We start from the raw sequence: 24,530 nt of genomic DNA, 5'->3' as shown, positions 1-24,530 counted from the left end.
AGGTCACTAACAATTAAATATTTGAATGCATGTTTCACTCTCGCTTCATATATTTGAATGAATATTTAGTAAAATGTAAAATGTTTGTTTTATGAGCAGCTTCTTAGTCAATTTCTGCGCAGGAAGTGCTTTAAACCCCCACAACACGTGTTTTCAAGTAACATTGTAACTAACACACTTCTTATTACTTCCTCGCAGGCGCCGAACAAGAAGCAGCTTACAGTAGCTACTACTATCCATATTTACATTCAAATTGCATCCCATCCCACCATTATCCACAACTCGTGTCTTAATTGTATTTATTTGAATTTTAAAGATCTTTTTTTATCCATGCCGCTTGTTTGTTGACAACGGGAGTCGTATTTAGCATGATGCTTAGCCAATTTTTGCCCTTCAGCTTTGTCTCAAAGTACATAAAGCCAATGCGGAGGTACAGATGGAATGTGAAAATGACATGCGACACTTGCAAGAATATCTTCTCTTTTAAAAGTCAATTGTTGAATATTTTATGAGTTCTATCACTAACCTGTCATTTTTTAACGTTTGCAAACGCAAGCTGGCGACAGCGGCATGCTGACCAAACGCCGACTAAAGCTAAATGCTAACCATGCTAACGTCAGGATCTTCGTGTGTGTGTGTGTGTGTGTGTGTGTGTTGTGTCGCCGTTGATCTGGACGGTCGATTCAGGTAAGGAAGAAATGCCCAACTAATAAAATGAACTTAGATGATCAAAAGTAATCTCAAAACGAATGAGTGAATCGGGTATATTGAGGGGAAAGGGCATCGACAAGGCTATTCGACACAGACGGAAAATGGCAGCCGAGAATTTTAGCTAGCTGTCTTGTTATTCATTTATCCCACAATTCATCTGTCTTGTTAAAAAGTACGTCTCGATCGTGGTAACCGCTTTAAAATTGATAAAAACTGCTCACACTGATAAATGCAACAAGTTAGACGCCCAAAACGCGATAAGAATACTATATAGTTAGCTCCTTGACAACAGTCAAGCGAGAGTTTGCGAGAATCTCGCCAACCAGGAAGTGACTTGGGCTAGAGTTAAACAACTTATCTCCAATGCTTCTCACATTCCCCAATTTTTACAAGTTTTACCTCCAGGAATCCCACTTCTGATTACCAATATGTCAATTTTCATGGTATCAAGTAATTAGTCTCAGAGAACTTTCTTTTCTGTCAATCAGATTCAAGATTCAAAGCATTTATTGTCATGTGCAGTGTCAAAACGTGTTTTCCTGTACAGTGAAATTCCTACCTTCATGTCCGCAGTGCATTTGGGTATGTATTGATAAGAAATAATGACAGGGTAAACAATATTACAAATATAAATGTGAACAGTGTCGGCAGTGCAATAAGACATTTGAGTGCAACTCGAGTGCAGACGCAAGGATGAGTGCAGATGTGCAATCTTACCAGCACCGGAAGTTACGTTTCATAATAAAACACATGCCAACTTACAGGAATCAATAATTTTCTCAATAAAATCCAGGTTTCAGTCATAGTCACATGCAGTTTGACGGCATAAATCAGCACCAGTTGCTCCACTGAACAACTGGAACAGATGCTGGAACCGCATCCATCCTGGTTGCCATGGAAACAGTGCCTCCTCTCCTCACCTGAGCGCGTCCGTGTTACATCACATCAAGCGCAACTTCAGTTTGAGCTCAGGATCCTGGACCCGCAGTCTTTAACCCTCCACCACGAAGGGTGAGTTGAACTTTTCGGTGATCGCGCTGATTAATAACGGGCCATTATTAATAATTGATATCCTTTTTGTCTGCAGACGTCGCAGTGCTTTCTCTGCAGCTGGGCGATATCGGTGCAAGTCGGTCCTGTGATGGAGAAAGATCCATTTTAGTCACTATGAGTTACAAAGCAGCTTGGTTGTCACTGGGATGGTCACCAACCGGGGGTTGGCAAAATGTCCAAAAGTTTCAAAATAAATGGAATAGAAAGATGCAGTTTCTGGTAGTTCAATTGATGTAAAGACCCCTTTTTCCACAATTCATATTTCAATGTTCAACATGCTTTTTATTAATATGCAGTCTCAAATTGTGTGAACTAGCAATATTGGGCTTCTTAAGAGGAACGATTCATCTAAAAACTAAAAATGAATGTTATTTTTTCCAATCAAGTGATGGTTAAATGCGTTTGACGGACCACCTTTAGAATTTTTTGTAAGTGTTGTTCTTAGTATCACCACTAGGGGGCAGCACAGGATCACAATTCAGGCAATTAAATGTTCTTGATACCAATAAAATATCCTGACAAAAATATCCAGTAGCTTTGTTAGCAAGTGTATAAAAGGCTTGAATCATCTCAAATATTTCATCAGGATTAGATATGGTAGCTCAGGAATTGAATTCTTCTAATTGAATAAATGCTTGGTTTAAGAATGTATTAAGTAGCCTATTGCACCAGATAGTGGATAGAGATAATCCGCAATATTAAATGTAACTGTAAATGATAGCAATAATGATACTGAAAAGTGAGTAATATTGTATGACAGTGAAAATATCACACATTTTATGAAAACATGACATAATAGAGAAATATGTTGTGCATGATTTTGACCCATGGTACTGTAAGTTGTGTATATATATGAATGTTAATATATGTCTCAATATAAGATTAAATATAATATGTATTGTAGTTTTACATTCAATTTTCACAAGTCCAGACAAGAATGTATATGAAGCCATTGGGAAGATTTGCAAAATCTTCTATAGATAAGAAAAAATAAGAAAGAAATTGCATTGAGTAAAGTCTGGGAACAAAAATCTAAACATAAGGATGTCATTACAATTACATTAATTTTCTAAAAATTATATTTGTATAAATATATAAACACTAACACGCAGAAAGAGACAGGAAAATCAGTGATCCTATAAATGGAAAATTTCTTCCAGTAAATAAATGAAACAAACCACACTCCCGGTCTGGATTGCGGAGGAAATGAGGTGAAAAGGAGAATGTAGAAGTGATTTTTATTCCTTTTGCTTCATCGCGTGTCAGATCGGAGGTTGATGTGTGATTTCGGTTGAGGTTTTGCGCCCCTAGAGGCAAAAACCAACAGCTTAATCGACCCAATTATTGATCTGCTCTCACAAAGGATTGTCTTGATGACCTTCCAGATTCGCTGCGAGAGCATCGCAACAGAATTATTCACACTTTGGCTTTGAGGCGCTGGATTTTTATTTCAGATTCTGACATACCGTATTTTCCGCAGCATAAGGCGCATTGGATTATAAGCCGCACCTTCAATGAATGGCCTGTTTTAAAACTTTTCACATATAGGTCGTACCGCATTATAAGGTGCATAGAATAGGGACTACTGTAGTGGCTTGGGTTGTGTTATGCATCCACTAGATGAAGCTGCGCTAAAGGGAATGTCAACAAAACAGTCAAAATTCATTAAGAGAATACAAACCGAAGTTCTGACAACTCAGTTCACTCCCAAAACAAGTGACTGCATTCACAATACGGTACCGTACGCATCGGTATTTGCGCCGCCTTCGTTGAAAACAATGTTTTCCAACTCCATTTGTCACAGTTCAAAGCTTTTCATAAAACGAGCACCGAGAAGGACCGCCTCGAAATTCATTGATGTTCATGTCGGTAGCTAGTTTTGTTGCCTTCATTGGAATAGTGACTGTAGAGACATTTCTACTTGCCGCTCTCTGTTCGATTAATTAATGTTGAATTCTCTCCCAGTAGCTCTATTCCCGTGTTCTACTGCGAGACCGATCGTCTTGAGTTTGAACTCTGCGTCGTGAGCGTGTCTCTTGAAAGGTGCCATTTTGGGGTCTTTATCCACACACAAGTGGCGCGGGACTGGAATTCCCCTTTACCGTTTTTACCGCTGCTACTTTGGCGACACCCCCTGACTATGCTATCCATAATTAACCAATTTTGGTCCACATATAAGGCGCACTGTCGGTTTTTGAGAAAATTAAAAGCTTGTCGGTGCGCCTTATAGTGCGGAAAATACGGTTATGCCATCCGTCCCTGGGCTTGAGCGAATACACACTCCTGCAGCGAGGAAAAAGGTGAAGAGGAGGCCGAACGAGCCTTTAAACGGGCTGAAAACCAGCCCAGCCCCTCGGAGCCAGAACCGTTTCCAGCGAGGATTCCTGCTTGATGGAAGGTGAACCGACGGTGAGTAAATCCCTGATCTAGGGTAACAGACAGGAGATTACCACGTCTGACACGCAGGCTCCGAGTCTCCATCCATCACACTCGGCAGAACAGAAGGAGTGTTTCGCCATCTTGTGTTTCATATTTTATGGTTTTGCGATGACATAGCGCAGGTTGCTACTCAGGGGTAAGGCGCGGTAATCTACAGGCCTGACAGTCGGAAGTTGGATTGAGCCTATTTGCTGGAGTGAGGTGCATTTTTCTTTTGAGGGTCTCAATTGCAATTCAACAGCCAAAATGTTTTAGGTGCAAAGGACACGTGTCCTCAGCAGTGGTTGTACGTCTGTATGACACGTGGACGAGGGAGTGAACGGTTGTATGTCTTCATATGACGTGTGAATGGTTAGAGTCTTCCGAAGCGGCCCTATGATCGACTGTCGACCGGACAAAATGCAGAAAAGCTTCGAAAGAGTCATTTTAATTTTGCATCTTTGATGGTGCTTTTCAAACTTTTTTCATTTCGGTATGTCATCATAAAATAAAATCTGTCAACTCCTTATGTTCTAAGGTTTTATAGTGAGACCCACCGAGGCCCATCTGGGGAATCCAGAAAAACTCGACTATACTCGCTCCGATGTTTGTAAAAAAAAACAAACAAACCAGTTCCTGCATCTGCTTTGCCTGTAACATCAAGGCTTCGACTGAAGGCTGCTCGTGGATTTGCAATAATGTGATTATAACCGGAGTATTATTCCACGCTGTTAATAATAGCTAACTGTGTTCACATCCAGGAGGCAACTGAAGGGGAATTATTTGTTGTCAACCGATTGGATTTGGGATGTCGCCGTTTAAAGTAGGCCAGAAATTGTCTTGGCATTCTTCTTTTGAGTTTTGTTGTTTTGTCGCACGCGGTAACCGTGACGGATTTCGGCCGGTCGACAAAACAAATGATTGGACGAACCGATGTCGGAGAAAGAGCCAGAGCTCACTAACAGTCCGATCATCAAGCTCCGATGTCAAGGGCGTCAAACTCATTGTCACCGAGGAACACATCAGCATAATGCTTGATCTCAAAGGGCCACCTGGAACGGTAACAGTATAAATGTAACTAAATATAACCAAATGGAATGTAAAATAAATGTAACTACCCCTGAATGTAAAATAACTCTGAATTTATTCCTCATTCAAATCCAAAATGTTACGTATTCATTTGCATAGATGTATAAAATATGTATTTTTAGTAGTTGCTCTGTTACAAAGCTGGTTTTCACTAAAATATGTATTTTTAGTAGTTGCTCTGTTACAAAGCTGGTTTTCACTGCTGCAGTGTTTTTGGATGCAGCTTCGTGAACACATCCTGCTGTCATCGTAGTTTGGCTTTTCATTCTCGGACAATCTTTTGTTTTTCTGGAAGGCTAACTTAGGCATACATGTCTGGTGTCAAAATCCCAACGTAGATTGTGCTCTTTGACAACTAATGCTGCCTCATAACACAAAAGACACACTATGTTTTTTTCTCCTCGAAGCACAAACCTGTACCGGTCTTCCCATCTTTCTTGAAACAGCTTTTCATCTGCATCAGCTTTTCGCTTCCTGGACATTTAAGGATCATTTGTATTTCTCATTTCCATTTGTTGAACATCGCATCAATGTGGATACACTGCGATCTAAAGGCAGGACGCAATCCCTTTGTGGGTAATATGATCAGCATGAATTGCGGGAAACATGGTTTAAAGTCAATGCACATGTTTGATTTATTTATTTTCAGACAAAAAGACCTTTTAAGATGTTCTCATGGGCCACATAAAATGAAAGTGGGACACGTGACCTACATCATACGAGTTCCCTAGGAACCGTAGACCCTGCATTGGAGTGAAATGAAGAAACGGCTTAGTTAGAAAGGCCACTTTTTCTGCATATTCAACTGTTGCTGAAATGATAGTGTTCGGTTGGTGTTTGTTGGTGAGTTCTCTTAGATCCTGCACACCTGAATACGCCACAGTTATTCCAATGCATCACGCCTCTGTATGATGCCGTAGAAGCTATTTTTTCCCTTATACTGCAGAAGAGGCTAGTTGGATTTTTCACCTCTCTTCACGTTCACCTGGTTTCCTTGGTTTATTTCTGCGTGCGTATAACAGAAGGTGAGTTTAATTATGTTAACTGTTGTAGTTGAACGCTAACATTATGTTAACTTGTGCAACTTATCCATACATGGACTTATACTAGTTATACTATTGTGCTAATTCAGTGGTGAGCAAACTTTTGGACTCGGGAGCCACATTGACTTTTAAAATTTGACAGACAGGCTCGGTCAGCAAAAGATACGATACATATAAAAAAAAAAAAAAAAAAACGAATTTGTTAACAGTACATATCAAACTCTTTGAACGTAGCCAGTGTAGGGAAATGAGCGACTTGTCTGACATTTGCTTTGAAAATAAAAGTAGCTTGGTTCTGAAGGATCTGACGTTTGCTTGCATTTCATGCACAAACTTTTTTTTTTTTTTTTTCCCTTGTAGCTTCACATTCAGCTCATTCATGTGAGTCAGTATGTCTACAAAATTAACTCCTGCTCAGAGTTGTCCTCTTTCACCCTGTCCTGGATTCTTTTGAGCAGCCCTTTGGGGACAGGGTTGCTAGCTTTGTTAATTTGAATGCCAGTAAATAACTTCTTTGTGCTTGATTCTTTGATGGAAGCTGTTTGGATAAAGGTGTGTTGCTGAGGCTGCAAGCTAGCCACCAACCTATGAGCGGTAGCCATTCGTTCTTATGTCAACCAGTTAGCGTACTCGGGGGAAAAGTGACGGCTGATGTTGTATTTCTTTCAAACCACAATGGCTTCTTTGCAAATAAGACATATAGCATTGACCCAACTTCAGTAAAAAAATATTTAGGTGTCCATTCCTTATTAAACACCCAACACTCACTGTTGACCTTTCTCTGACATTGCTGCAGGTGGGTTCTGAGAAGAAGAGTGATAGCAGGAGGGGGTTCGGGCGCCGCAGAATCAAGTCACTGCACTTAATTCTGACGTTGAAATGCATTTCATTACAAGTCAAATTAATGCAATCTTTCATATCAAGTATGAATTCTATATCAAGCTTTGGCGGGCCGAATTAAAAAGACCAACGGGCCACAGGTAGCCCGCAGGCCGTAGTTTGCCCACCCCTGTGTTAAGTTAATCAGCAGACCGCATGCTGTCCATGGGAAGGATTTGTTTGTAACATGATTCATATGTCATTTAGTGAAACACTGTCCTTTACTTATCCTTTGTTTGTGTGTAATGTATAGGATTATACTGATGGTTCTGTTGTATTGTATTTCACACTGCAGCAATAAATATACTGCTCAAAAAAATAAAGGGAACACTTGAACAACACAATGTAACTCCAAGTCAATCACACTTGTGTGACATCATAGTGTCCACTCAGGAAGCAACACAGCTTCATTTTGACTTGTTTTAAGGACATTACATCGAAAATTGGATCAGCCTGGAGTTTGTTTTTACACTTTAATTTTGAGTGTGATTCCTAATCAGACTTCCATGGGTTGATACAATTGATTTCCATTGATCATTTTTGTGTGATTTTGTTGTCAGCACATGCAACTGTGTAAAGAGAAAAGTATTTCATAAGAATATTTCATTCATTTAGATCTAGGATGGGTTATTTAATTGTTCCCTTTATTTTTTTGAGCAGTGTACATCTAAAAGAGCACATCTGTGTACGGTTCTTCAACGGGACCACCGACCCCCCCTATCTTGCCGATCTACGCTACCTAATTCCCGGAGAGAACCGCTCTCCTCGTTCCTGGAAAAAGTTCACGGAACAACTGCATAAACCTCCTGCCACGCGAAAAGGGGCTTTTGTGTCACAGTCACAAAGATTAAAATCTTCAGGAGCTAAATGTGAGTTTAAGAAAAAAAAAAAAGATGTTTTCAATTCACTTTACACCGGATTCCATTCACACGCAAACTAACACGCCATCGGCGATGCTAACTGGGCCATCATGAACAACCGCAGGGCTTCGGTGTCTCTCAAGGACACTTCAGCACATAGATTTTCAATCCAGTCTTTAGTTTGTTTGTGTCCTTAGCTTTTCCAATAAATACCTAATAAATTTTGGAATGTGCCTCGGTCTTGGCGAGTTAAGGTCTTCGAACCCCTGGCCCACCCCCACCATCCACTTTGGGAATAGTCTTGTTTTGGGTTCATTCTGTTTTTTTTGGTTTTTTTTTCGTTTACATTAAAATGTGGCTTTTTTGTATGCATGCTAATCTTTTTTCAGATCCTGCTGATATCCTTCCCATCAACCTATTCTAAGCCCTATAGTATTTTTCAAAAATCCAAGATACCAATGGTATTTACTAAACCTTAAAATAAAACACATTGCACATAAAAAAAATATCACATTTAAATTTTTGTGTAATTCATTTATTACTTTTTGCTGATGATAAATTAGTGTAATCTTCATGCAGCGTTTATGTAAACAGAGCCACAAACAGAGCACAATTTTGTCCTAAATTTATAAAACTTCTGAGCAGATGGTAATCACTTATATCCACAAATTAATATGACTTATTACCATGTCACGTTAAAAAAAGGTTACTGTCTTGTAGACGGGGTAATAACTTGTGGGAACAAGATAAAACAATGACATTCTCAAGGGGCTCTCTACCCGGCGATAGGGAAAAATAACACAAACAAAATATAAGGAGTTTTTTAAACAAGTAAGTCAGTTGTTCCCCTGAGATAATAACTTTCCCAAGATCTTTTGGTGACAAGTTATCTTGTGCTTTCAAAATGTTAATATATTATCCAGCACATTAGTTTCACTAAAGAACTTGAAATGCTTTTTTTTCTATTTTTTTTTTCAATTTTAATTAAAGAATCATTTCTTTTAATAGATTTATGTCCAGGTCCCCTTGCAGATTAAATTACTGAAAGAAGATCCAAGAAATACAAACTTCACTTCCTGCTCAATGCTCCTCATCAGCTGAATGACCGACAAATGTGACAAAATTACCCAGCAACACAAATACTAAATCAGTTCCGACGGCTCACCAACAACTGAGACGCATTCCGGAGTGTGTGTGTGTGTGTGTGAAGTTTTAGGATCACTGACCTGGACGCTATTGGGATTCCTTATTGTTCTGATTTATGATGGGCGTTGAGGCTGGAAGGACAGCTGCAGGAAGGCTTGTGTGTCACCGGCTGCCTGATTCTGGCGCTCCAGACGTCCGCAGACTGGAGAAAGCCAGCCGGCGGAGGTCTTCCCCCTCACCCTCGCATTCGACCCTCACCCCGTCACCAGCATGACATCACTCGCCCGCCGTCTGCGGGGTCACCTTCCGAGTCCTGCCGCGGATCGGTCATTTTCTCGCCTCACTTCGTGGTTCTACTCTTCGACTTTTTCCGCCGATCGCCGAATCGGATATCCGGGTCATTTTCCTGCATTAACACACGTATAAAAAGGGGTCTGAGGCTTATGGTCAAATGTCAGGTTTTCCATTTATACACGAGCGCTGGCAAACACTCGGAGGCCCGCTGAGGTAGCGGTCGGAGAATCACACCTGTTTACCATTAAACGCAGACCATTACATCACCATCCACCTGGGCTTTGTTTAAATTTAAGGGCTCTGGTTACAGGATTTCAAATCAAGTTTGAATTCGCACTGACGCAATATTCACGTGATATATCATCTGATCGACAGGAACTACGGATCTTTTTTTTTGCAAAACCTGCTGGTAGGATGAACGGTTTAGAGCGGCGCGGCAGCTGTCAGCGATGCCCGGGACGAGGAATGCCCGACAGCTGTACTTTATTTTCTCTCCGTCCGTCGTAGACCCTCGTCGTCGCAATCATTACGGGTCTTCACGTTTAGCACGACTCGCAAAAACCAAATCATTAAAATTAACGCACTCGATTCAACTATTCATTGATTATCCTGAATCTAGGGTTGCGGGCAGGGGTGGTTATCCCAACTGTCATTGGGCGAGAGGCGATCGCAGGGCCACATTTAGACACGCAACCGCTCATTCTGTTATCGCAAGTCATACGGAGATGTACGAGCATTCGCTGTCAGTCCCATATCTGAGAAGTTTAGGGTCTGCACTGGCGCTCTTGGTTGTTTGTGAACCGTGAACCGAATGAAAACACTGCGGACACGGAGATGATGTGGACACTCGGCAAAGAAAGAACCAGACGTTCCTTTCTGCGCGACGATCGAACCAAGATCTCTCTTCTTGAAGCACGAACGCGCACCCGACCCCTAACTTGACCAGAACGCTGATCCTAACTGTAACTTTCCAAACAAACGTCTGAAGAGCTTCGGGGTGATGCCGTTGGAAAGGCCACCCAAGAGAATGCGGGGTTCATTCCAATTCCCATCACTGTATCTCACAGGGTTCGTCAGATAAACAACTTTGAGGATTACCACTTCGGAGATAGCGGTTATAACCGTAAATAACCGCAACCCCGATGACCATGGTGGTTTTTTTTTAATCTCAATCAAACTTGGAAAGCCGATATTCACCAGAGCCCGAAGGCTAACGCTAGCCTTAGCTCTCCGACCGAAAAGCGGACAAGATCGGGGGTGAAGCCGATGGAAAGCAACCCCAAGAAAAGTTTTAGATGAGTTCAATTTCAATCTCTATCTCATACAGCTCATCGGATAAACCATTTTGAGGACCGTCATTTTGTGACGGTGGTTATAAACCCCTTAGCTCACCTTAATACTAATCACCAAATCCTTTGAAACTGGATGCGTTAGCGCTAGCGCTAGCTCCAGCCTCAACACTGAACTTTTGTTTTTCTTAGTAAAAAACAATCGCTTTTCTTTAATCCCTTATTACACAAAATGTTCTCATTCGCAAAGAGGCGCCTGAGGAATACCTAAATTAGGTTTCATCTTCAATACAATCAACATTTTTAAGGGGAGATTTTATATACATTGTGAACATTTTTTTTTTTTCGGTGAGCGCTGCTTCTGGCATTAAATCGGAAATTTTCCACAAAGGGCCTTTTTACAGTCTAGAGAGGCCAGTCAGCAGTTTTTATACGGCCACTAGACCCCAATAAGCCCTCGACCTCTTGGAAATTTAGTTTTTTTTTTTTTACAGATGTATTTCTGAAACAGATAGTCGAGGCAGCAGCCGGGCTGCCAAGTTCGCAGAGTGATGAAATGAAAGCTGGCGGAGGAAAGTTCTGGTCCGGGTGTTGATCCAGGGGAAGGGTGCGATCAAGACACTTCGCAGGAACGACGTCTCAAACCCCCTCAGATTCGACCGCGGGCCTCGCCGACGGAACGGGAGCCGCACGCCCGGTTGACTTTTGGGTCAGTCTGACTTTTGAATTGAAAAACAACTATGATAAATGCATGTGCGAAGCGCTCGGTTCGTGGGTTAATTTGTCTTCCGTCCGTCCGTCTAAGTTTTTAAAGATGACCGAGGCCGGGCCGCACGGGTTTCGCCGGTAGTCAGCTTTCTCGGAGAAAAAACTACAAATCAGCGGGACGTCCCGCCTGGAGACGTGAGGAGCTGCAGCTCCATCAGCACTTTAGAAAAGCGCTTGAAAGTGAACAAAACTCTTTTCTCTCCTTGCTCACTGACACTGATTGATACCGCCGTCTTCTTACACTTACTGTTTTGTGTGTGTTCGTGTGTGTGTGTGTGCGTGTATTCGGTGTCCTCAGCACTCTCTTTTGAATACCTGTGCATGTTGATATTCAGCTTCTCAGCTCCGACCTACTGGGGAACGAATTCAGATCTAAATTATTTTGAGGATATAATGTTGTCGAAAACTAACTTTTAAATTAAAATTAACCGCACCGTATGGTGTTTTCGGAAACGATTCATCGTCTGTGGAGGTTCTGAAGTCATCCAGGTCACGGCGACTTCTTGGAAACTCTCCGCAGGTCATTAGAAGTGAAGAAGCCTCTCGGCTGAAGGGTAAAACGCGAAGAAATTCGAGTCAGGTTGCAACAACAAGAAGATTTCGGTACAAAATTATCAGTTAATTCATCTTTACCGCCGATTCTGCACCACAGAATTGTCTGTGTATGTGTGTATTTGTTTATGTGTGTGTGTGTTGGGGAGTTCACCCGGAATTGAGGGAGGAACCGGAGCAAAACACACAAGGAGAACATTTTCAGCGGAGACTTTCCAGTTGTCATCCCCATCTCTTAAAAATTAAATCACATGAATTAATGTTCACGAAAAACGAGGCATAGAGCGCGAGAAAAACCTGAACGCGCATCAAAAGTAATTATGCAGATGATGAATTTGCCTCTCAGGTCACGTAAGATGATTCACCCCACCGCCTGAGGTGTTTCCCCGGAATTCCAGGACACTGGTCGTCGTGGAAACTTGGGAGTCGGTGAATGGGAGCTGACGGAGAAGGTCAGACAGCAAATGGGATCTGGATTCCTCCTCAGAAAATATGATAGCGTGGAGACTCCAGACGCCAAAACTAACAGTCATTATCAGCAAAAGGGAAAGTCTCCATCCAAAATCACATTGAGTCGGGGGTTTTCAGCCTGAATTTGTTCCAAACATCTGCTCTCTCCTCATTCATCTCTATTCACAGGGTTAAATGGGACTTTAGGAACATTTGCCATTGGAAAAAAAAAATGTAGATTAAATAAAGAAGATGAACAATGCACGATCTGTCCTGTCAATCTAGTTTTCTTGCTTCCTGATACCAGAGGGACATTTCCACATGGCACTGTAATAATCCATAATGTAATAAATGTTTAGAAATGAACTATCGTTTATGTTCGCTGCAAACCAAACAAAATAGAATGCGATTACGTAATTACTGCATAAAGCTTATATAACGCACGAAACGCGTATTTGTGATGAACGTTATGCGAGAAGACGAGCTCGGCATTTGTTAATAGGGGTATTTTCAAATAAATGAACAGACAAATCAAAAATACATTTGGACGAGGAGAATCGGAGGCGTTATTTATTTTTTTTACGCGTTGTGAATTTTAGAGGATAAAATCCATCGGATACAAATGAGCCGACGGAGGGAAGTAGGAAATTAAGTAAAGAAGTGAATCTTAATCTGCCGACCCGTTCAAAAAAGTCTAAAAGTGAATCGACATCCCTGAGGATTAATCACATTAAATTTAATCTTCAAGGCCCGAGGAGAAGATTAGAAAGACGGAAGAAATGAAAACACTAATTACAGGTGGCGGTTATTAGAAGTACGTCCCGTACGTAACTGACCTCCGGTTCGTGATTCCCAGGAATAAAACTTGTGTGACGCGGCTTCTCGGTGCCGTCGAAGGACACGGGTTTTAAATTGAGAACGTGTCGATGACATCTTCTGGTTGTCAGATGGACCTGGGTGAGTGGTTTAGGGTTTCAAACTGCTGGGACGCTCAGATGAATCACCGCGGGTGGGGCGGGGAGGCCGGCGTCTCTAAGGAGGGGGTTTCTCCGAGGCGCTTGAAAGAACACCGAAGTCCGACGGGGAACGGCTTGAGGACAGATTCAGGAGGAGCCCGCTAGCGTTGGCACTGAAAAAAAAAAAAAAACAGGAGATCGGAGACAGAAAGTCCAAACGAAATCATCCAGGAGATAAATAATGGGAGTGTACGATGGACGTGGGTAAGGTCATCTTGTGGATTATAGAACAGACTTTTTAAATTTGTCTCAAACCCTATAATGTCCGAAAGCGGACTGTAATTTTCTTCACATTGCCTTAATGGTGGAGACGTGCCCACCAAAAAAAACACATTATTTCCCATTTCTGATAAATTCCTTATCTGGTGCCAACATTATTATTGAACATGATTTTCGCAATGCTTTTCCTACAGGGCAGCCATTGAAGAGCCACAATATGGCCACATGTTGGTGAAAGAGGTCAAAGGTGGGTCTCCACAAAGCCAGCCAACACCGGAGACCATCTCCCCCGGCAGGCGTCTCCATAACAACAAGATGTTTGTGGGTAAGTTTCCCCCCATCTGACAAAGCCTGAATGTTAATCTTCTCTTGCGACGTGGCGTGAAGGATGCAACAAGCATGTGAAAAGCATCATGGTTATTGTTTTTTGTGGACCATAAGGCGCACTTGCATTAAGGTGCAATATCAATGAACGGGTCTGTTTTCATGGATACAAGATAAAATGTATGTTATTTAAACCGAAACTAAGCGGTTCAATCGAACTTTGTTCATCTCATTCCTTCGGAAACTCTGTTTAATCTTCTTTACTCGGTGCAGTTCATCCGCTTGCTTCCTCCACTTCCATTGATACATTAATGTTGACTTCTTTCGCTGCTCTATTCTTGCTCCATCATCTATTACGTGACTGATAGCCTTGGGTTTAAATTCCGCTTCGTAAGCACGTCTCTTAACAGATGCCATTTTTGAGGGCTCGTCATACGCACAAATGTACAGTAATATTAATGTTGAAGCACTGTACACACCAGTATTACAAAAAGTGGCGTAGGTTACACTTCAGGACATCTGAAGTATGATGCATGAACAACGTTGTATTTCAGCACTGCATATTTAGTTATATGATGTTGTCAACCCAAATTCAACCAAGTACCGGCCCTAATACAGCGTCCCTGTGTCAGATGGGAACGGTCCGATGATTAATCAAACAGAGCGGCTTCGTCGCATACCAAAGTCGCACTAAAACAATGTGACAGATTTTTGAGCGCAGTGTACTACATGAAATTGGTCCGAGGTCAGTAAGGACAACAAGAATTCATACACAAGGTACACCGGATTATAAGGCGCGCAGTTGATTTTTGAGAAAAATGTAAGGATTTTAAGCGCGCCTTATACTGCGAAAAATACTGTGTGTTTGAAACACAGAAAAATTGACAAAAACATAGAGAAATGCATGATTATAATATAATAAATACATTGGGTGACTTTATTATGTGTTGACAACAGTACTGTATTTTTTCAGACTATAAGTCGCACTTTTTTCATGGTTTGGCTGGTCCTGCGACTTATATATTAAAATATATAATTTCTCATGTTCATTATTTTCACACTGACAGCCACGAAACTGAACTACACTTGTGTGCCAGTATCTGCTACTCTTATTACTCCTGTACCACTGAAAATTAAAATTTAAACCTCAGCTTATAAAGACAACTGAGAAAGACTGAACACAAACGTTCCCAAAAGGAAATTCGTATTCTGCAGATGACAAACGGAATTCGAGAAAAGCGTAGGATAGTCGAAGTTAAATGAAGAAAATAAAAAAAGCTAATCGCGGGATAAAAGCTAGATGGCTACAACTAGAGGAGTTGCTCAGAAATGAAACAGAGGGTGAAGAATTCAATTGATTTAGTGATTTGGAGTGACATTGAGTTTGGTAAAGTTGATATGCTATGTTGTTTATGCTATCTAAATTACCTAAATTATTTAAATTACTGTTAATATATTATGTTAACATACCAGGCTTAACATACCAGGCACCCATTCAGCCCGTTGTTCTCTATTCTATTGCTATTACTATAACTTGCCTTTCATAATGAAATATCTGTTCTTGCTTTCTGATTTTATTAAGAAAAAAAAAAAATCTGTTTTTTTTTTTTTTTTAATTTCCCCCCAAAATGCGACTTATAGTCCAGTGCGACTTATATGTTGTTGTTTTTTTTCTTCATCATGCATTTTTTTGGCTAGTGAGACTTATAATCCGGAGCGACTTTTAGACTTATAGGCTCTTCAGATCCCCCCGACACTTTTCTACATTCACTGAAGAATTTGTCCAAAAAATAATTCCTCAGAGTGTGTTTTATTGCCTAAAGTCAAGCGGCTTTCCACTTTCTTCCTTTTCAAATTCTTTGTGATTACTGCGAAAAGTATCCAAAACAGCTCCGGGGGTATCAGAGAGCTGCCTAAAATTGGCCCGATCTGAAAAGCAAAATAAAAAAAAAAAAACAACATTATAGCTACGCAGTCCCTCTATATGTCAGATGGCTGAGGAAAAAACAGAAGCATGGACAGTTATTACAAAAATGTTTCATTCTGACTTTCCGATCTTTGAAACGGCCGCTCTGCTACCCGGAGAAAAGCCCAGCAGATACAGGGAGGAGGTATTTTAAAAGCATTATAGCTGCACATCTGTGTTTGAAAAACAATGTAATCCATCCAGAAAAGTCAAATCTACCAGCTTTTCCGGCATATTACAGTCTGTAGTTGCTGTGATAGAATCATTCTTTTGTTGTTTTTTTGTCAAAATTCTTTCACATTTGGGAAATGACAAAAAATGTTACATTCCCTAATTCCCTCTGAGCCCTGTAGAGAAAAGCATGCTTGTTTTTTGCAGGGGTGTTTCCAATTAATGCTACTTTATACTGCTAAAAAACACACGTTAGAATAAAACAAACATTATTCTCCTTTCTGTTCTGTTTCATTATTCTCACTACTCTACTTAAACGACGTGAAGGCGTGAATTATTTCATGACGTGAATTATTATTTACAAAATAATTTAGGTGACTATATTATATGTCCACAACTGTATATATGGTTTTTCATATGAGATATTTTAATACAGAATTTCTCTGAAAAATAATTCCTCAGTGTTTTCTTGCCTAAAGTCAAACAGTTTTCCATTGTCTTCCTTTTTAGAATTCTTTGTGATTACTCTGAAAAGTGTCCAAAACAGCTGCGGGCATCAGAGAGCTGCCCAAAATTGGCCCGATCTGTAAAAATCGAAGTCGATTTGTTTTTTTTAACAGCATCCTGACGCCGGATGACATCCGTCTACTCTGCAGTGACCGAGCTGTATCTCAGCGGCGTTAACAAACGTAATTAATCTTTTGTTGTTTTTTTTTTGTTTTGTTAGTGGGTGGATGGAGCAGGGAGGACCCGTCCTGTTTGGTGGAGCGCTTCTGTCCCGACGTCAATCAGTGGAGGCCGGCGGCTCGCATGGCGAACCACCGCGGGAACGTGGCTGTCGGCATCCTGGATGGCGAAATCTATTCGGTCGGCGGGGAAGATAGCGTCCGATGTTTCAGCAGTGTGGAGAGGTAAACGCAAAAAATGTGAGCATAAAGGCTTTGAGTACTTTAAAATTTAAATCCCTAAATGGCTAAAACAGTGGTATTGTGATCGACTGGTGACCGGTCCAGTTTGAACCCAAGATTTTGGCCAGTTACGACCCGGATTCACCTTTGACCCCGACTCCAGGATAAGCAGCACAGATCATTAATGAATGAATGAATGAACCAAGTAATATGGAGACGAAGCAGCTTGATTTTAACTGCGCAGGCTGAGTTCAAAACTGAAATGCTGTCTCATAGAAGAAGGAAAGCAAAGAAGCAGTTTCGGGGGGAGGGGCTGAGATGACAAGATGCAATAACTAAAAAAATGAAATTACATTCAAATGATATTCCAGTTGAGTCTAGTTGAGATTTCCTCCACTTGTGGAGGACAAATTCATGGAAATGTGGTGTCGGTGAGCGGTGGTGACACTGTAAGGTGCTGCAGGGCTGAACTTTATGCTCACATTGATTCATAAGGCAGATGAATATAAAAACGCACCCATGAATTCAACACAAGTGCATTTAAGAATTTTTGAGGGGTCATTTATGCTGCTGCTTGCAGAAGTGAACAGCAGAGGTCAGCATTAAAGCAGCAACTGAATTTTCCCGAGATGAAATTCGGAAAATAAACCACGTCAGAAATGATGAGCTTCCCACGCACGCACACACACACACACACACACACACACACACACACACCAAGCTTGCCTGTATCACATTTCCCATTCGATGCGTTTCAGCCTCCTGCCTATCAGATATCTGGGAGAAACTGGCGTTGTTCCGTTTTCCCACAGTAGCCTCTTTTCCAATACATGAGACCCCATTATGATGTTCCGCTGCTGGCGGTGAACCAGCCGCGAAGAACCCACTCCAGTCTGATGGGCTGTTGAACCACCAGGCTCTCATTTCGGCTACCTGAGAGTGTCAGTCTAATCTCAAGAGGGCAGTTACACGGATGCTGAGAAGCAACTGACATGTTGCCAGCAACTCCTCTGTGGGCCAGTCAATACTCTATAAAGTGAAGGATGTAGTACTGTATTGTATGTGTCAAAAATCAGATGTTTATAATTGGTTGTTTTGCCAATTTCTCTCTCAATACCTGGTTAGAGGGGAAGCCTTTTCTTTTCTTTTCTTTTCTTTTCTTTTCTTTTCTTTTCTTTTCTTTTCTTTTCTTTTCTTTTGAATTTAATTTAATTTAATTTAATTTAATTTAATTTAATTTAATTTAATTTAATTTAATTTAATTTAAGTGTGCCTTGCCTCAACACTCTGATGCCCTGGTCCTTGACCTCCACCCTTCCCAGGTACAACCCAGACACAGACAGCTGGAGTGCAGATGTAGCACCCTTGAGCAGCCCCCGCAGTGGAGTGTGCATGGCGGCAATGGACGGATACCTGTACGCTATTGGAGGCCACGATGGGATAACCGCTATAAATACCGTGGAGAGGTACTGTTGCATGATTGTATCTAAAGAGCAATATACCAGCAGAGATTGCTGTGGTCCTATTTTGCCATTAAAAATGTTAACTGTAAATGCAAAAATAGAAGGAGACAAAATTGATATTCTGAGCAGGATTCGGTCCAAATGTCGTTTCGTTGTTCCAGGTATGATCCGGGAATGAACTCCTGGAGCAAACAGGTGCCGATGCTGACCAGACGTGCCGGCGCTGCAGCCGCCGTGCTGAACGGTCACCTGTATGTGATGGGGGGAAGTGATGGAGACGGCACTCTGAACTCAGGTGGAGAACGGCTCCAACATTGGCATTAGGCTCTCAGCTTAAGGCGATGGTTTGCAAATGATAATTACAAGACTGATTATACTTGTTACGATTATTACCGCGGCACCACATGCCCCGTGGCCATTCAGCACTTCTTGTTTCAGAAAATGGCAAAATAAGAGAGGAAAAAAATAGCAAAGAAGCCTCTTGGTGGCCGTGAGTGTGATCAATTCCGGCGTCCCACGAAATTTTATGTAAAAATGCCATTTTTACTTGCATCCTATTATTCAGTCATGTTTTATTGCTGTGCTATTTACTGCTCTTTTGATTTCCACATATGAAGCAAAGCCCAAAACATGTTTGCTCACTTGGCCGACAAATGGGTTCAGATTTTGATTTACAAGGAGCGAAATGCTTTAAGTCGCACTGATGACGATTTAATAGAATTTCGGCTGATTTTAAACAGCTCCTTGACATGTCATAGCACACAGACACACCCACGCCACCCACTCCACACACACACACACACACACGCACATACACATATACACGCACGCCACCCCCTCAAAACACACACATACACATTCTTGTGCCCCCTGACCTAGCCAAAGATAAACAAGGGCATGTTGTCCTTCCACTTGTCACTGACTATTTCAGTCTGTGAGAAACGCATGCCTGTAAAATTCCCACAACCTTTTTTGGTGTTTGTCAAACATCGACCTCGCTTACGGACAGAATCGAAAATGCCATCACATTTGGGATCAAATAAACGCATCATGGTTTGTGACAGACACTTGACTGTGGTTAACAGATGCAATACTTTTGTATATTTAATTATGGCTCCCTGTAGGTTAAAATGACTCATATGTAGTGAAAGTGCATGTTATGTAGTAACTCTGACCCTACCTGACGCTCTTCTAAATGCCGTCCAGTGGAGCGATACGACCCTCTGGATGGTACCTGGTCGATATGCACCCACATGCTGAGCTCCCGGGAGAACGCAGGCTGCGCCGTGTACCTGGAACACATCTACGTGGCCGGCGGTAGGGACGAGCTGGGCTTGAAGCTCTGCACAGCGGAGAGGCTCGACCCGGACGCCATGAGGTGGACGCCGATCAAACCTATGAGAAACAAGAGGGCCGATGTGAGTAAATGAACAAATATTGGGTCCCTAATTTGATTTATCCGTATCTTAAAAATGAGTAGATGGACAGAGAGGAATAGGGTGGATAAGAAAGAACAGGCCGATAGCTAAATTCATAGGCTCGGGTTATAATTGTTTTTCGGTTCCCACTGAATAGATATTTTGGGCTTTTGATTATTTTCAAATGAATGTACAATTAGGATAATTTGATTAATCTAAAATTTTTGGGGAATCAGACAGTCTGCGTTTGCACAAGGGTAGAATTACCAACCCCGGGATCAAAGGGATGGGAAAGATAATACGTTCAGTTTTTTAAAAACTGTATTAACTGGTATCAAAAACTCTATTAGCCTTTAACAGGATCCAGGACTCCACAGCGTTTTAGTGATGCAACACTACATCTATCACAAGCTTTTTACCATGTAGATTATACTTCTATTATGCATATTTGCTCGCCTATTATTTGATTTGATTATTGATTCCAACAGGGGACCTTTCCGCATGGAGTTTGCACATTCTCTCCTTGTCTGCAGCGCACACTCCAAATCATTGGAGGCCCAAAATTGCGTGAATGAGAGACTGACTGGTTGCATGTCTCTATATGTGGCCCTGCCATTGACTGCCAGCTGGTCTAGCTTGAGCCCTGCCTCTTGTCCAATGACTGCTAGGATGGTCTCCAGCACCCCTGTGTCCCCCTAACTGCAGGATAAGCTGGCTAGATACTAAATAATTGAATGAATGGATGAATCAATGAATGGTTGTTTGTGTCTATATGATGTGCAAAAGAGAGAGCGAATATTTGTATGTCTCTCACCCAATGACATAAGTGGTATACACGATGACTGAATGAATGAATGAATAGTTGCACGTCTCCATATGATGTGTCAATGAGAGAGAGCCATTGGTTGTATGTCTCTATAAACAGCACTGTGATTGGTCCAGGGTGAATCCCGCCTCTCTCCCAATGACAACTGGGATAGGCTCCAGTCGCCCTATGAATGAACAAATGACTATTCTTCCCCATTGGCCCAACCTGTTCCCATGAGACTCAGACATTTTGTATGTATGGATTAATCATACATCTAAATATGTATGAAACAGTTGGAAGTGTGGAAAAAGTGATGTTTTTTCCTAGATTTAGTGGGTTGTATTTCCATTGCAATTTTTTTGTTGGTCAGAGCTGGGCTGCTCCCTGTCACATTTACTTACAACCTGTCTTGATGTAGATGTCCCTGGTGGTCTTCAATGGTAATTTACTGGCAATTGGAGGCTCTGATGATGTGACCAATCTGAAAACCATCGAGGCTTACAGCCATGAAGGCAACATGTGGAGGTAAGAGGAGAAGGGCTGGCAGGAAATCAGAGATAAATAAGTGAGATATGCATTTATATTTTACATCTTATTTCATCGCTGTTCCCAGTATGGAGGCATGGGATTTAAGACGTTAAACATGAAACCGTATTTAATATAGTATATCGTATATTAACGTAATATGGAAATGTACAAATTGTTCATCTACAAGCAATATTTAAGTACTGGGTTCACACAGTGCATTCCTGGATACAGAAAAGGCTTTAAAATGTAGGGATGCGGTCTGTAAAATACATTTTTTTTCTTGTCTAACATGATCATACATTTATGGCGGAACAACAAAAGTTTTTAAATAATTTACAACTGTGCTTCAGTGTAAGGTTACCACAGCTGCACCGCAGGGCCAACACCACGGCTGCTTTTGATGTTCATTAAAAGGCGGTATGATGAATGAGGAAAAAGTCACTTCTCCCAGTTATGCTTGAATGACAGAATATCAAATATTATGGCATTTAATTATTTTGTTATACAAACAAAAGATAAACTATGATGAACTATATAAGTGTTGCAATGGCTGTTTTTACTTTATATGATAATGCAATGACAAGAAAATGTCAACACGTCATACACTTATATAATGATTAGCTGTTGGTAAGGGATAAAATCAAATAAAAAAAGTATATATGAATAGATTTGTCAGTTTGAATACAATAGGGATGATATTATTAGAGACAAAGAGGGAAGGGATCCAATTAACTATTTATTATTGGCTTAATAGGGTAATTACTTGTGCTAAATAATGCACCTTTACAGTCATGCTTAGTTAACAGCACAAGTTATCAATTCTGAAATAATTTCAAAAATCAAACTTTTTAACAAAACTATTCAAAATCATGGTTATTTTCTGATAACGGCCAGACATTTATAAAAAAAAAACCAACTAATTAATGTATAAAAAAAGCTTGATGAAAATGCAATGTTAGTGATGTTGTGGCATGCCTTTGACACAGACAGAATACTAGACACTACATTTCTTGACAGAGAAATTATTGCTTTATTGAGCAATTACTTTATTAGATGTTCTTAATACTATAAATACATTTATCAGTGTGAACAACATCTAGAGATTATATTTAGACCCAACAACTAGAAGGGAGCAAAACTCTCAATAGTGCATTAGCTGGCTGACGTATTGTGTTACCAGACAACCTGTTATGACACCACTGTTAAAAAAAAAAGTACCAAAAAATAAAATAAAATGTAAGTTTATGATAAAAATACTTCAAATCAAGGCAATCAGACAAAAAAAAACCCAAACCCATGTGGTGTCTGTGTGATTCATGCGCTGTTATAGTCTCCTACACGCCTTCAGGCTGGACGGTGGACCCGAGTGCCTCGCTGTCTGGGTCTGACTATTTCCCTCTGTCTGTTTTTAGACACTTCGGAAGTATGAAGAGCAAGCATCCAGGGGGGAGAGCGGCAGTGCTGTACTGAGACCCAACAATGATCATATTGTGCGCAGCCCAACATAAGTGTACACTAATGGATGTACGCCGGGCTCCAGGACACACCGAGATACGGCTCAACTAAGGCGGCGTAATAACTGAATAATTGAAGAGTTCACTCAAAAATGAGACATCCCTCCATTAGTCAAAGCTGGCAAGTGCTATTATAAAATGAACAAGAGCATAAAATTAAAGGATATTACAGGGTAAAAGGTGACCATTAATGTTACGGCTGTTTTTATTTTGCATCTCCATCTGCCAGCAGGTACCCACAAAAAGGATTGGATAGAGTTGGGATGAGTTGCTGCGTTAATGTACAGCTAAACCCGAAATGTGCACCTTAAGGGATCTGCTATTTTACAAAGTGTCATGGGCATTTGTGGTGGTAATGAATTTGAGGAATATTGGTAGAAGCAAGAGCTTTTAGTGTTTGTTTTGGGAATTTTGCAGTGGAGAAAAATACATGAAACTATGAGTTATATAGAAATATTTGATTGCTGACATTTTAAGTCATGTCACTTTTCGTGTCACGTCAGAACAAAACTGCTATCTGATATGACTTGAAACTATGGAAAAATACCATGTATAAACTGGTAGTTGCCTTTAAAAGTCACCAATTGCTCACAAGCCAATGACCCTACTACACAAACAAACTAAATGATTAGATAAAGCAAAAATATCCTGAAAAAACAATCCTTTTTAATATATACATTTGTCACCAAAATAACAAAAATAATTCTCAGCAAAAAAATCAAACTTCTAATTTTTTTTAATTATAGAGATACTTACATTTTAAAGGTCAGCTCACTACTGAAGTGTCCTTTTAAAAGCATATAAACAAAAGGACATCAGAATAAATATATATTTGTTTGTAAAATGAAGTGTCTGTTTTTTCCGATTTGACAAATCTTCGCATCTGATTGTTTGAACACAATAGAATCACAATAATGGCGTATTCTGTGTATTGTAAGTTCCTCTGCTGATATCCGTGATGCAATCACAAATTCGGTGGCAAAACATCTCTGACGGTAAATGACCCCCCTCCATATTTCCCAGTTTAGCTTGTGTAAACAGACACTGAAAGGCAGGGGAAATAAAAAATTGCTTTTAACGTAACACAATCAGATAGATCAAGTTTTTTTGATTTTATTATTATTTTTTTTATTTTTGCCAAAGACATCTGTGGGAATAGGGATCTGAATTGAGATAAGTTGTTGAGTGAAATCTGACGGCTGCATGGGAAAAGGCATATAAGTGGCTGTGTGGGCTTTAAAATGATGACGCTCAGAGCTCTTTTCCCCTGGAGGATGATGGGCTGAAATGTGGAGAGGCAGAGCAGAAGGAATACACACACATACACACATACACAGATACACACATACACACATACACACATACAGAGCATTGCTGCTTTCCTGGAGACACTCACCAGCCAGCGGTGTCTCTCTCCGCTATCACTCTGTGCACACAGAATGAATTTCTTTTTCAATTTGAGGGGGACAGTTTCCAGGCAAATAGCAGAGGACAGACCTGTTGCAGGTATGTTTTTTTTTTAATTTTAATTACATATGAACATTTAGAGATTGGAAGTTCCTGGAAGTTGCAAGGAGCTGATCATGTTCTGAATGTGATCACTGTTTTGGGGCGAAAAAAACAGTGGATAACTAGGATGCGTT

The 24,530-nt window shown here is 40.8% G+C and overlaps 1 protein-coding gene and 2 long non-coding RNA genes across 4 annotated transcripts; 2 read left to right on the top strand and 1 right to left on the bottom strand.

Moving 5' to 3' along the window:
• The first annotated feature begins 627 nt into the window (after positions 1-627).
• Positions 628-2,233, top strand: LOC147221358 (uncharacterized). Its single transcript, XR_015107885.1, has 3 exons — positions 628-687; positions 1,505-1,722; positions 1,799-2,233. It is a non-coding gene; the product is annotated as an uncharacterized LOC147221358 (long non-coding RNA).
• Positions 2,234-8,687: 6,454 nt separating this feature from the next.
• LOC147221357 (uncharacterized) lies at positions 8,688-19,901 on the bottom strand. Its single transcript, XR_015107892.1, has 3 exons — positions 19,800-19,901; positions 13,389-13,681; positions 8,688-9,605 (listed from the first exon to the last, which is right to left on the bottom strand). It is a non-coding gene; the product is annotated as an uncharacterized LOC147221357 (long non-coding RNA).
• LOC147221356 (uncharacterized) lies at positions 11,174-23,735 on the top strand. Of its 2 annotated transcripts, none has more exons than XM_086170029.1 (8): positions 11,174-11,491; positions 13,982-14,112; positions 16,976-17,159; positions 18,479-18,622; positions 18,781-18,914; positions 19,826-20,037; positions 21,264-21,370; positions 22,786-23,735. In XM_086170029.1, the coding sequence occupies exons 2-8, from the start codon at positions 14,013-14,015 to the stop codon at positions 22,841-22,843; spliced, it is 939 nt and encodes a 312-aa protein (XP_086026155.1). In that variant the 5' UTR covers positions 11,174-11,491; positions 13,982-14,012; the 3' UTR covers positions 22,844-23,735. The 2 variants fall into 2 exon arrangements, with proteins under 2 accessions (XP_086026155.1, XP_086026154.1); XM_086170028.1 differs by lacking the exon at positions 11,174-11,491 and adding an exon at positions 13,624-13,772.
• Positions 23,736-24,530: the final 795 nt, after the last annotated feature.

The sequence above is a fragment of the Fistularia commersonii genome, chromosome 22, assembly GCF_037954325.1.
Source record: "Fistularia commersonii isolate RoL2024-O1a breed Wild chromosome 22, RoL_Fcom_v1.0, whole genome shotgun sequence".
Classification (NCBI taxonomy): Eukaryota; Metazoa; Chordata; class Actinopteri; order Syngnathiformes; family Fistulariidae; genus Fistularia; species Fistularia commersonii.
Note: the sequence above shows the minus strand (reverse complement) of the source record. Positions and strands in the feature narration are given on the sequence as shown.